The 15,014-nt window shown below is 40.6% G+C and overlaps 1 protein-coding gene across 2 annotated transcripts in view; it reads right to left on the bottom strand.

Moving 5' to 3' along the window:
* CDKL2 (cyclin dependent kinase like 2) overlaps positions 1-15,014 on the bottom strand; it is a 56,392-nt gene that overhangs the window by 22,388 nt on the left and 18,990 nt on the right. For both annotated transcript variants that reach the window (XM_066574074.1, XM_066574075.1), the window contains exons 3-6: positions 8,985-9,179; positions 8,333-8,511; positions 8,132-8,244; positions 6,350-6,489 (exon numbers count right to left, since the gene is read on the bottom strand). In XM_066574074.1, the coding sequence (XP_066430171.1) occupies positions 6,350-6,489; positions 8,132-8,244; positions 8,333-8,511; positions 8,985-9,179 (627 nt within the window). The remainder of the gene's footprint in view (positions 1-6,349; positions 6,490-8,131; positions 8,245-8,332; positions 8,512-8,984; positions 9,180-15,014) is intronic.

Genomic DNA, 15,014 nt, shown 5'->3' with positions numbered 1-15,014 from the left:
TACAGCTTGAAACCATAAATACTAGAGCACGCCAGCCATTTACAGTCAGTCTCCATTGAAGTTGGAAGTGGGCAAACATGTACTAGGCCAGTGATGGCGAACCTTTTAGGGACCGAGTGCCCAAACTACAACCCAAAACCCACTTATGTATCGCAAAGTGCCAACACGTCAGGGGGCGGGGCTTATCACAACGTATGATTTTACCCCCGTCGTTCTAAAAAGGACAAGGCTGTTTCAGAATAGACCGGGTGCAGATTCTGACTGCTTTTTGGACGCGGAAATACTGCAGAATGTGCTCAGCGGAGATTTCTGTGGAAAATTCTGCAGCATTTCCGCATCTAAAAAGCAGTCAAAATCTGCACCCGGTCTATTCTGAAAGAGCCCTGCCCATTTCTGCCACATGTACACATACCCCAGCGGTAATAGTGACACCTTCACCCCAGCGATAATAGTGACATCCCACAGCAGTAATAATAGTGACACTCCCCCCATTAGTAATAAGAGTGACATACCCCAGCGGTAAACCTCAGTGGTCGCTGCTGCCGTCATCTAGATATATAAAAACGTAGTATGTATGTATGTCTGTCTTCGCAGCAACGCGCGAGCATGCCCCAACATGTTCTCATAAGCTGCATTGTGATGTCATTAAGGCTCTATTATGACACGTACAGCTTGGAACCACTAGAGCACGCCAGCCAATTACCATTGGAGTTGGAAGTGGGTAAACAAGTACTAGGATATCTTCCTAAGAAGCCACAGCAGCCGGATAAATTGTATGTTCCACCCAACGGCTATTTTATTCAGCCCGCAAGGGGGAAGCAGCGGCCTACAAAATCTAATTCTCTCATTTCCTGATGTCATAGATAGATAGATAGATAGATAGATAGATAGATAGATAGATAGATAGATAGACTGTATGCAATAACCCTGATAGATAGATAGATAGATAGATAGACTGTATGCAATAACCCTGATAGATAGATAGATAGATAGATAGATAGATAGATAGATAGATAGATAGATAGATAGACTGTATGCAATAACCCAGATAGATAGATAGATAGATAGACTGTATGCAATAACCCAGATAGATAGATAGATAGACTGTATGCAATAACCCTGATAGATAGATAGATAGATAGATAGATAGATAGATAGATAGATAGATAGATAGACTGTATGCAATGACACGTACAGCTTGAAACCATAAATACTAGAGCACGCCAGCCATTTACAGTCAGTCTCCATTGGAGTTGGAAGTGGGCAAACATGTACTAGGCTATCTTCCCAAGAAGCCACAGCAGCCGGATAAATTGTATGTTCCACCCAACGGCTATTTTATTCAGCCCGCAAGGGGGAAGCAGCGGCCTACAAAATCTCATTCAGGTAGGTAGGTTCAGTTCTTGGAGGTTGGGGAATGCTTATGGGCAAGGCCTTATGTCTCATCCCAACTTAATTCTCTCACTTCCCAATGTCATAGAAACTTAAAATTTGGCACGAGCATTGATTATGTCATAAATAGGAAAAGTTAATGGGTCCCAACTCGATTATTCAATTCAAAGCGCCAAAGAATTAGCGTTCAAATTTTACGTACGGAATCTAATTCTCTCATTTCCTGATGTCATAGATAGATAGATAGATAGATAGATAGATAGATAGACTGTATGCAATAACCCTGATAGATAGATAGATAGATAGATAGATAGATAGATAGATAGATAGACTGTATGCAATGACACGTACAGCTTGAAACCATAAATACTAGAGCACGCCAGCCATTTACAGTCAGTCTCCATTGGAGTTGGAAGTGGGCAAACATGTACTAGGCTATCTTCCCAAGAAGCCACAGCAGCCGGATAAATTGGATGTTCCACACAACGGCTATTTTATTCAGCCTGCAAGGGGGAAGCAGCGGCCTACAAAACCTCAGTGGTCGCTGCTGCCGTCATCTAGATATATAAAAACGAATGTATGTATGTATGTCTGTCTTCGCAGCAACGCGCGACGGGTACGCTAGTCTATATATATAAAATTGAATGTATGTCTGTCTGCGTGCGTGCGTGCGTGTTTGTCCTTTATGCGCTACTACACCATTCATCCGATCGCCATGAAACTTTGGGAAGTTGTTGAGTACACTCCTGGGAAGATTATAGGCATAGTACAAATATCCTACGATAAATGGCGCGCGAGCGTCGTCGAAAGTTACGCCCCCCCCCCCACGTAGATCGAATAAGTAAGCCACCTGCTATTGTGATGTCATCACTGATGTCATCAACATCGGACGCCCTTGAACATGCCCCAACATGTTCTATAAAGCTGCATTGTGATGTCATTAAGGCTCTATTATGACACGTACAGCTTGGAACCACTAGAGCACGCCAGCCAATTACCATTGGAGTTGGAAGTGGGTAAACAAGTACTAGGATATCTTCCTAAGAAGCCACAGCAGCCGGATAAATTGTATGTTTCACCCAACGGCTATTTTATTCAGCCCGCAAGGGGGAAGCAGCGGCCTACAAAATCTAATTCTCTCATTTCCTGATGTCATAGATAGATAGATAGATAGATAGATAGATAGATAGATAGATAGATAGATAGACTGTATGCAATAACCCTGATAGATAGATAGATAGATAGATAGATAGATAGATAGATAGATAGATAGATAGACTGTATGCAATGACACGTACAGCTTGAAACCATAAATACTAGAGCACGCCAGCCATTTACAGTCAGTCTCCATTGAAGTTGGAAGTGGGCAAACATGTACTAGGCCAGTGATGGCGAACCTTTTAGGGACCGAGTGCCCAAACTACAACCCAAAACCCACTTATGTATCGCAAAGTGCCAACACGTCAGGGGGCGGGGCTTATCACAACGTATGATTTTACCCCCGTCGTTCTAAAAAGGACAAGGCTGTTTCAGAATAGACCGGGTGCAGATTCTGACTGCTTTTTGGACGCGGAAATACTGCAGAATGTGCTCAGCGGAGATTTCTGTGGAAAATTCTGCAGCATTTCCGCATCTAAAAAGCAGTCAAAATCTGCACCCGGTCTATTCTGAAAGAGCCCTGCCCATTTCTGCCACATGTACACATACCCCAGCGGTAATAGTGACACCTTCACCCCAGCGATAATAGTGACATCCCACAGCAGTAATAATAGTGACACTCCCCCCATTAGTAATAAGAGTGACATACCCCAGCGGTAAACCTCAGTGGTCGCTGCTGCCGTCATCTAGATATATAAAAACGTAGTATGTATGTATGTCTGTCTTCGCAGCAACGCGCGAACATGCCCCAACATGTTCTCATAAGCTGCATTGTGATGTCATTAAGGCTCTATTATGACACGTACAGCTTGGAACCACTAGAGCACGCCAGCCAATTACCATTGGAGTTGGAAGTGGGTAAACAAGTACTAGGATATCTTCCTAAGAAGCCACAGCAGCCGGATAAATTGTATGTTCCACCCAACGGCTATTTTATTCAGCCCGCAAGGGGGAAGCAGCGGCCTACAAAATCTCATTCAGGTAGGTAGGTTCAGTTCTTGGAGGTTGGGGAATGCTTATGGGCAAGGCCTTATGTCTCATCCCAACTCGATTATTCAATTCTAAGCGCAAAAGAATTAGCGTCCAAATTTTATGTACGGAATTTAATTCTCTCATTTCCCAATGTCATAGAAACTTGAAATTTGGCTCGAGCATTGATTATGTCATAAATAGGAAAAGTTAATGGGTCCCAACTCGATTATTCAATTCAAAGCGCCAAAGAATTAGCGTTCAAATTTTACGTACGGAATCTAATTCTCTCATTTCCTGATGTCATAGATAGATAGATAGATAGATAGATAGATAGATAGATAGATAGATAGATAGACTGTATGCAATAACCTAGATAGATAGATAGATAGATAGATAGATAGATAGATAGATAGATAGATAGATAGACTGTATGCAATAACCCAGATAGATAGATAGATAGATAGATAGATAGATAGATAGATAGATAGATAGATAGATAGACTGTATGCAATGAGACGTACAGCTTGGAACCATAAATACTAGAGCACGCCAGCCATTTACAGTCAGTCTCCATTGGAGTTGGAAGTGGGCAAACATGTACTAGGCTATCTTCCCAAGAAGCCACAGCAGCCGGATAAATTGGATGTTCCACACAACGGCTATTTTATTCAGCCTGCAAGGGGGAAGCAGCGGCCTACAAAACCTCAGTGGTCGCTGCTGCCGTCATCTAGATATATAAAAACGAATGTATGTATGTCTGTCTGTCTTCGCAGCAACGCGCGACGGGTACGCTAGTTGCTAATAAAATCAACATGACAGTTCATTTTTATGTGTTTCTGTTGAGTTTTTTCGAGGAATCCACAATTGGCTTTTCCACCCAAAATAAATACGATTAAGGAAATTAGATTAGAAAGAGTTAAACATGGCTTTCCAAGTGTAATTAGATGCTTTGTAGAAAGTATAAATAACACATTGTGAAAAGCTGACTATTTTCAGAGGTTTAGCGTGAATTGCAAGGTTCACACGTACACTGCAAAAACTTTATCACATACTGTATGTATCTCCTAGTGCCTTATTTGTAGGCTATACTACATTAGGATGAATACACATGTATAATAAGGGATTTCTACATGTACAGCTCTAGATTTTTATAGCCACAGTATCAAGACCCACAGTAGTATATCTTAGTGATCTGTTTCTTCATTCTATCAATAATTGTATTTGGTAACTGTTTATTCTGATCAATATTGTATTCTTGAAAATTGTATTTTAAGACTACTGGTGTAAAATTATTATGAATGACCTTGGGGAGCCCTGACTTTTGGAATTCCTAGAAGTTGTTAATGAACACCCTGTTCAGACACTTTATTGGACTCACTTGATCTACTTCTAATTAAAAAAAAGAAAATTGTTGAAAATCGCAGACAGATAAGAATACACTTGATAAATAACCCTGAATGTTATATTTTCTCAGAAATACATAGAATACATAACAATTTTTTTCGATCAAGGAGTTCGTATCTGATGTTTTGACAGATTTATGTGAAAGATGACTTGGGTCCACCATGATTGTTTGTCTTTTGAAAACTCCTGTTTTTGAAATCTCTAATTAACTACTTACTGTTTATTCCTGACCTTTTTACCACCCTAGTTAAATCTTGCATATATGAGTTACGAGTATGGGAAATTCCAATGTTATGTAATTTATCACATTCTCTGTGCCATATTTTGCCCTAGCTTAAACGGGTTATAGCAGAATTACAAGTTAAGTCAATAGCATAGGGGACAACTTGCTGACTGATGGGGTCTCACTGCTCAAACCCCGACCAATTCTGAAAACAGAAGTCCTGTGTCAACCTTTTCTCATCACTGTAGAGATGCTTCTCCCATCTACAGGGACACCGCAATGAATTGAGCATTAGCTGAGCATGTGCAGCCGGTGTGCCATTCATTTCAATGGGGCTGAAGCACTTGCTGCTTGGCTATCTCTGCAGTCCCATTGAAAGTGAATAGAATGCTAGCACGTTTGTGTGACCAGCATGCCATTCAATCTCCTCCCACTGTGAGAGGGAGGGGGGCAGTAAGCCTACATGCCTCTGGATAGGGCATAACTTGTAATTCTGGTACAACCCCTTTAATGGTGCTGTGTGCACTAATGCTAAATAAATTCTGGTTTTACCATAACATTTCACAGTGGAAGAGCATCTTATAAATGTAATACATCAAAGATGTAATGAAAAACATACAAACGAGACTACATGACATCAATTTGAAAACTTTAGTCTAGTCATAGTCAACCTATCAAATTACAGAGGCGTCCATTGCAACTCTTGACGCTATCTGAGGACCCCACTTTATAAACACATTATTATCCTGCTTTCCTCAGTTTGCAGTATGGCCACCCATATGAAGTCACTCTTCGTTATAGTCTATGGGAGATACGGGAACAGAAGCATGAGAGTCGCTGTAATGGAGGGTGTCTGCACATATGCGGCTACCTCTTTTTTGCTAACTGGGATCCTTGTTCTCTGTATTGGAGGAGGTCCCAAAAGCCCAATTTTTTAATCAATCTAATCTAATGATATGCCATAAATGTACTCTGGGATCTGAAGCTTAAATATTATAGTATACTGAGAATACACTTTCTGCAGTGTATACTTTGCACAGTACACAGATAAAGGCCGGTGTCTAGCACTACAGGGAGAGACCCCAAGGGCCACCAGTTGTCCACCACTGATTAATACATACAGTAAATCTAGTGAAGTAGATATATTAGAGTAGTAGCCAAATATAATTTTATGGTAAACTTATGGATGACAAAAGTTACCTTGGCTAAATCTAATATAACAGGAGAGAGTTTAGGATATCGCTTTTGAAGAGGTTCAACTTCTTTAATCTCTGGCAAAGTTACCCCAGCAAACAGTGGATTCTTGTAGAAGAGCTCCTGCAGGCGTGGAGTCAGATTCCCTACAACGAATAATTACAGTATTACTTATGAATACATTGTATTGTGGCTCATGTTATCAATTAGCTGCCAAATGCCATTATCATATAAGTAAAAGGACTGCGGTTGCACATTTCATTATATGCAGCCAAAAGAGGAAAAGGCAAAGTGGATCTCCAGGGTGCAATAAAAATATGTAAGTTATAAAGGTAAGGCTCTGTTTCTGTGTCTGGTATGTATGCCAGGATAAACCCTCCGTAAGTATGTATGCTAAACCTATGCCAAAATGTCCTTCAGCCCGGTGTATACCAGGAGAGTATCCTTTTGGTATTTGTCTATGTGGTATATATTAGCATAATTCTTTTATGGCATTGAAAAGCGTTGACTGTACTATTTAATGAAAAGGGATGCTGCAAAGATATAAAATATAATGGGAGACGTACGCTGCTATATGGCATACAGTTACAGTATATACAATAGGGTTAAACATTCAGCATACAGTATGAGTTGGGAGATTTTCCCAGCATATAGACCAGCTGTACACCATAAGCGTGATGTGAACAGAGTAGGAATTGTATTTTATGTAGGCAGTATGGTAGTCGCTGGTAACACATCATTGAATGCAACCTCAGACTACATTTTCTCCCCATTGCACAAAAATAGCAGTCAGTAACTGCCTCTTAGCGTATGTTCACACTGGGTGGAATTTCTGCAGTGGAAAACTCCTCAGCAAATCCACTCCAAAATCCATGCTAATATCTTTACCGTTTGGTGCGTCTGTTGATGTGGATTTTGATGCAGATCCACAGCAATTTCATGCTTTCAACTGAATTGAGTTAAGGGGATAAAATGCTTCTACACCGGATTACTATTGCTCAAAGCCTCTGTTTTCAGTGATTTGGGCAATATAAAATAATAAAAAATAAATCTTGTTATTTGTATAGCACCAACGTATTCCACAGAGCTTTCAGGTACTTTATTTATTATCCCCCCCAGAAGTTTGGGTACTCATTTTACTGACCTCGTAAGGATGGAGGGCTGAGTCAACCTTGAGCCGTCTACCTGAACCATGCAGGGATTGAACTCACAACCTTCAGGTTTTGAGGCAGAGCTTAGGACTGCATTTCTGCTGCCTTAACACTCTGCGACACATGAGGCTCTATTTTTTTTATTATATTTTAACAATATTCAACATATTTTATTCTATTGTACCACATACCACTTTTATCACTTTGAACCCCTGGAGAGCTGGGACTTAATTCTTATTTTAGTTTTTCAGGTACCTTTACAGAAAAACAGTTCAGAAAAAAAGTTTGTTTTTCAACTCCCCAAGTAGAAATTTATTTCTAGAGATCGCCAGTACTCCTAATGGTCAAAACCCACCAACTAGGAAGTTAAATTCATGGGTAAGCCCCTTTAAAGAGGTATTTCACCATTGTAGATTCTCTTTAAAAGCGCCAATAAGGTGGAGCTTCGCTATAACTCATGACAACATTAGCCAGCATGTAGAGAACTGTGTTATTGCGGGAAAAGACCTTTTCTTTTGGTATTTACTAGAATGCTGGTGTTGTGAGAAACCAAAATGTCTCACTTATTCATTTACAACTAACAGTAATGACTGAATTGCGTTAGCATTTCCACAGACACTGGTTAAAATAACCTTACCTTGGCATTTAACTATGTGGTACAACTGATCAATATCAGAGTCTCCAGGGAAAAGGGGCTCCCCAGTAAGCATTTCTGTTACCAAACAGCCGATAGCCCACACATCAACAGCCCTAAAGAAGAAAATCACAACTTTCATGAGCCCGGGAGACAAGGCCCATTGCAAAGTGTTTAACAGTAGATCATAATCAAAAGTCTTACTTTCCATATTTGATATCCCCAACCAAAAGTTCTGGTGCTCTGTACCATCTGGTGGCCACATAATCCGTGTAAACTTCTCCTGGAGCAGCCAAAGTACGTGCAAATCCAAAGTCACATAACTTTACCACCCCTGAATGTGAAACCAGTATATTCTCTGGCTTTATGTCTCTATGGATAATCTAGAAGAGGCATTAAAAGGAAAGCAATATATACAATATGAAAAATACAGACTGTTACTATCGATAATTCATGCTATAGTAGAAAATTAGATGAAATTAAGATGTTTAGAAAATACTAGTAGAAAAATCATACTAAGTCTGGCTTTGCAAATTTGGCTTATTAAATTCCCTCATGAGTATTTAAATTGAACCTGTTGCTTTATAGACTTGAGCTACTCAAACCTGCTCATAGAGATGACTGCATGGATGAACCTCAACAGTCTGTACAGTTCATCTATACAATCAACTGTATGGCCTCCTAACTTATTGTATGTAAACAAATATGTGCCATTCATATGGAGGCGTCCACAAGATTGTAGATCAAGGGTTGTCTTAGTTAAAACGTATATTACTTTATATGACATTAAAACCTGCACATGAGTGGGAGTGTCCATTAATGATCAGACATTACCGGACAGTATTATAGTACTCACATTGTGATTGTGGCAGAATCCAATCCCTCTTATAATCTGAAATAAATACTTTCGAACTCTATTGAAATCCAACCCATTCGGAAACTGTTCAAGGTCATCAAGTACTGTGCGGTCAACGAACTCAAAGACTAGATACCAGCGCTTCTTTTTCTTGCAGACCTCTAACAAATTGACTAAGTTTTCATGACGTAATTGCTGTGACAAAAAGAGGAAAATAGACAATAGATTATTTCATCATTGGAAATTGTTTACTGTTTAAACTTGGAATGTAACAATCAACACAATGAAATATATGATTGTGACAGTGAAAGTTTGAGCATTGAAAAATGTATTAAGTAGAAATTATTTCCCGACTTTTCAAAACTCCTGAATTAGAAATTTGCCTGGCTATGCAATAACGTATTTTCTCTTAACTATGCAAATTTTTCATCAAAAAGCTTATTCCACGAAAATGATTTATCACCTATCCACTATGGCTAGGTGATAAATGATTGATCATGGAGGCTGATTGGTAATGCATATACTTTCAATGGAAAAAGGTTACAATCAGTTTTGTTCATCATTAAAAAATACTAACTAGATAAGACCAAGGGATGAAACTGGTTTACATCCATCCATCCGGATGGCTACAGCCATTGTGGGAAACGATTTATGCAGTGTTTTCCTGTCAAGCTAAAGGACATGTTTGAGTATTTTTTTCCAGTTGAAAGCAATGGAATCCTATGACGATAACAATGTGAACATGTGAACTGAAGCTTGCTTGTCCAAATAAGTTTGTATATTAAAGCGTTACTAAACTTTTAACTTTTTTCACAAATCAATAGTTCAAGCAAAAATATGAGACTTTCTAATATAGTTTATGAAACAAAACTGAATCTTTCTTCACTTTTGGGCTACTTTCATCCTTCTACACCTCCAACCTCCTGCACTGATCATTCACTCTGAATGTACTCCGTCTGTACAGAGAGAGATCAGTTTGCTGCTGAAACCCGTAGAAATCCATAGAGAGGAGAGAATTGGAAGGTGGAGAGAGCTACTGGATGGAGACAGAGACACGCACAGAGGTTGTTGCTGCAGTTTCTAGTAAGTTCTCTATCTCACCTCACCTCAGTGCTGGATGCACAGCTACACTGCTCAGTACTCCTATATAATGTCCTATATGCCTCTGCTGCCTCTTAAGGTATGCTTCAGAGAAATATAGAAAGGTTCCTGCTCCCCTATGCGTGCAGAGTATAGAAACATCATAGTAGCTATTTTACCTCTTCCACTCTTGGAGCTGAGTTCAGGAAAAACTAACAATTAGAATGTAATCCTACAAAAGGGGAAAATTGCTAAAGAATGCAGGATGCAAGTTATATAATAGCCAGAAATGCTGTTAATCCTCATGTACACACACACACACACACCTAACAGCTTATCCTAAAAAGTCATCCAAATGTTCAGTTATGTGCTAAGGATTGATTAAAGTTTTTGTCAGAGGATTAATCATGGGGGTTCAAGAATGTACTCCCCCTCCAATCACTAGAAAGACCACAACACTAGTGCTTAACTTTTGTGACTTTTTATAGATCTTCACAGCTATGATTCAGGGCATGTGCAGAAGAATCAGTTGGATCTGCCCACAATAGGCCATGCGCCAGACTATGGCTACATGAGATTTAGATGGGTCTGCGGATGATATAGAAGAGGTCACCTTTTCAATCCTAGATAGGATGACCAAGGATTGGAATGCATTGTGGGCAGCAGAGATGGTCCGAGCCCACCTACCGGACCATTCAGCAGTGATTTACATACAGCACGGGAAGGATTATAGCTGATTTTTACAAGATATGTTGGCATTACTGGATTTATTAAAAAAAACAACTTTGGCATACTCTATAATTTAGTTTTTTCCTATATGCCATTAGTTTCACCAGCTCCAAACTAGTGACAGGTCCCCTTTTAAGTAAAAATGTCCAAACACTATTGTAACCAGTGACATTAATTGCACAAGTTGTCATCTAATTCAAATGTCTGGTACAACTGGTGGGAAAACGTCTTGAAGCAATATTGTTACAAAAGTGTGTTAAATCCCTGGCCTGAATGACCAGATCCAAAGAGGCACAACGTTTCCAGGATCTATCCAAAGGTATCATTAGCTTGGATTGTTTTTGGGCAAATGACAACCCACCCAATTCTATCTTAATGAGGTTTAAAATGAAAGGGGTTTTCCAGGGAAATACTACTGACGACCTATCTTCAGGATAGGTTATCAATAGCTGATCAGCTGGGGTCCACCGTTCGGGTTCTTGCTATCAGTGTGAAACACTCATAAAACTGGGAGCTGCACCTGCAGTTACAAGTGCCGGCCACTAGACAGGGATCGAAGCAGCAGCTTTTATACCTTTGTGTGTTGCAGTGCTGAGAGCGGGAGTATGATCACCTGATTAGCTGGGGACCCGAGCAGCAAACCCCAGCAGATCAACTATTGATGACCTATCTGGAGGATAGGTCATCAATAGTAATTCCCTGGAAAACCCCTTTAATTCCTTGAGTTGTTACCGGTAACACCACTTATCTCTTCAAATATGTAAGACCATAAGAAGGACACCTCTATTTATGTACAGTTGTTGCAGCTTATTTTATGAATTAGGGAACTGTATGGCAACAGAGATGAACAAGAGAGGCATACCACTGGTTCAGGTATAGGTCACCATTTCATTAAGCAGCTAGTTGGCACTTTGCTAATTTCATCACATTGCTGTCGTATCAGATAACTGGAATTTCTCTCACTTCAGTAAACAAGCCCTATGTTGAAGCAGTACGTGCGACACAACAGTAAGCCGTTGGATTTCCTATATCTCCATGTCAACTATACATAAACAGCGTGACTTCTGTTATTGTCCCCATTATCAGGCTTGCTGGTTGAATATTGTAGATATCTACAACAATTAGTTATCTGTATTTAGATTTTTAAGCATCAGTCAAATTAACTTAGGTTTAGACAGTTTTAGGAGTTTTAAGTTCGCCCCTTTCGATGAGATTACACCTTTAAGTCCAGTTCAGTAGGACTGCAGAAGCACCGGGTCTTGCAGCTATAAAATATATGCTAAAATATGCCTTTTACATGGGCTGATAAATTGTTTTCATTTTGGCATCCAGCGGGAATCAGAAGGATTATCGTTCAATGGAAATGCATGCCCGGACTGAACGATGAACGAGAATTTGTATGCTTCTTATTCGTTGTTCAGTTTCTGCATGCAGAAAACTGGGTGACGTATTGTTTGATGTAAACAGGCAGTCACTCACTTATCAGCTGCCTGTTTACTATGAATGGAGGCGGGTGGGCTGGAATGATCCACAACCCACTCCACCTCCATTCACTGGTGATAATCATTCCTGTATGAAATCTCAGGAATCATTATTGCTGGGACGACTTGTCTGACATTTGAGTCCCACAGGTCATCTGTTGTAAAAGCACTCTTAAGATCCATTTACACGAGCAGATAATTGCTCAAAGATAGCTCAAAGGACAGTTTGAGCGACAGCTTTGAGCAATTATTTTGCATAAAAAATAATTGGTATTCAAGTAGCTTCTCAGCTATTTAAATGCCAATTATGTATGTCAATGAAGGCTTCGCTGAACTCAGCTAATAGCTATTAGCTGTGCTCAGATCCTTTGTTCTCCACGGGGGAAACAATGCTATCAGCACTCCCCAGTGGAGAACGACTGATAAAATTGATCGCTAAAATTAAGTGAGCTTGATTTTAACAATCAGCAAAAGGTGCCCGAAATGTGGGTGCCCCGCACCCATTTACATGCACCGATTAACGCTAAAACAATCGCCGATGAGCGAAGTTTTAGCAATTATCGTCCACTGTAAATGGGCCTTACACTCATCTGTAGATGGCCTACTGGGGATTTGCACAGAGCTTCTATAATGCCAGCTATTCTTATCTTATGCCATTTGGATCAGAATGAGATCTTCCTATCTATCTATCTATCTATCTATCTATCTATCTATCTATCTATCTATCTATCTATCTATCTATCTATCTATCTATCTATCTATCTATCTATCTATCTAGAGTTTGTATGGGTTTTTCATATATTGCAGTTTATGGTTGATCTATGAAGTTCTAGCAGTAGATGCCTTTGCTTTGGGTATATTGTTCAGGAGAGAATGTTTTTAGTTTTTAAACCATGTTTTACTTTTTAGATATATAACAGAATCCAGAGGCGTATATTGACGCTTCTGGGGCCCACTGCAAAATCTGTAATGGGGCCCCCAAATATAATGTTTTATTCATAGTACTAGGATCGCTGTTTGGAAAAGAGAGGTGTTATGGTCCCCCTAAGGCCTCCTTCCCACGAACGGATTTCCGCCGCGTAATTCGCGGCGAAAATCCGCTGCGTTGCACGCAGCTATTAGGTTCTATTGAACCTAATAGCTCCATGCTCACGATGCGTAATTCCACCGCGGAATTACGCACCGCGATTTCTCCCGTCCTCACCCGCAGCATGCTCTATTTTCTGCGGGTGAGGACGGGCTGTACGCACTGACGGCTTCCATTGCAGTCAATGGAAGCCGTCCATTCACGCTATCTCCCGCTGTAACCAGCGGGAGATAGCGTGAAAAAACGCTTTCCCGCCCACCGCCGAGCGTCATATGACGCCAAATGACGCGGTCCGGCCGCGTCACGTGACACGGCTGGTGACGCGAGAGCGGTGGGCGGTGACGAGCGGTGACGAGCGGTGACGCGGCGGTGGTGGGCGGGGAAGCGATTTCACGCTATCTCCCGCAGGTAAGTATAGGGGCTCTGGGGGGCGCCGTGACGGGCTTCACAGCGGAATATTACGCGGCGGAGCCCGTCACGCTCGTGGGAAGGAGGCCTAAGGCTCCTGGGCCCTGGTGCAACCGCATGCTCTGGCTCCCCCTGTAGTTACACCCCTAACAGAATCATTGAACCATCAACTTGGAAGATGCTAGGGCATGTCAATGTACAGTATAGTTAATCTTCACAATCTCTTTGGTTGGTTGATTTGTTGGGATTTATAAAGTCATTTTGGGCTACCAGAAAGGTATGTGACCTCTATGTTCATTAGGCAAACAGGCCTGTATCCAAGTGGTTAGGTAACTTTCTCACCTTTTGTAATGTTATGCTCCCTTCAACAAGTTCCAATTGTCTCCAGCTTATTACATTAATCTCAAAATCACTTTATTAAATGCTCTTTTCAGCCAAGGAAGATCATGAAGTAAACAACATATTTGAGAAAGCAGTCATGCCAAGTGCATCCAAGCACAGCCACTGCTGTCACGCTTGATGTGGTGTATTTCAAGCTTGTTGCCTAGGTTTTATTCAAGAGGTGTACAACAAAAGAAATTAACGTAGCATTAAAAGATGAAGTCACACGGGACAGAAGAAAGACCTGATTCTTCATTACAGAAGAGTTGTGTTGTGTATAGGTTAACCATTAGCTTAATGTGAATATAGAAAGAACTCTGGACACAAAATAAAAGTTTGGATCAAGAGTCTATTGAGCTGAAGTTATGAGCCTATGAGACTGGAATCACAGGGGAAGTTTTGGAGAAGAATTGCAACAAAATACATTTTTAGTGTTTCATTATATGTTAACTATTTTTATTATACATTCCACGTAAACTTATTTTGTTGGTATTAAATGCTAAAAACACTTGAACAAGTAAATATTTCACTGAGGATCCTTCTAGTATATAATTTTTATTAAGGTACAGTCTAAAAAGGAAGGCGAAAGGAAGCACTTGCCTATATGAACACCAGTTCATATAATCTGGTGCTTCCTTTCGCCTTCCCTTTTATACTGTACCTTAAAGGTGTTTTCCAGTTAAATACTACTGATGACCTATCCTTATGATAGGTCATCAATAGCTGATCGGCAGGGGTCCGTCGCTCCGGATCCCGACCGATCAGCAGAGCGAGCGCATGCTGTCAGTACCACAATAACACAGAGGTTGGAGTGGAAGCCTCCACGCCAAACTCCGTGTAGTGGCCGGTCACTTGTAACTGCAG

This window comes from Eleutherodactylus coqui, chromosome 7, assembly GCF_035609145.1.
Source record: "Eleutherodactylus coqui strain aEleCoq1 chromosome 7, aEleCoq1.hap1, whole genome shotgun sequence".
Classification (NCBI taxonomy): Eukaryota; Metazoa; Chordata; class Amphibia; order Anura; family Eleutherodactylidae; genus Eleutherodactylus; species Eleutherodactylus coqui.
This window is presented reverse-complemented; position numbering and strand designations above follow the sequence as displayed.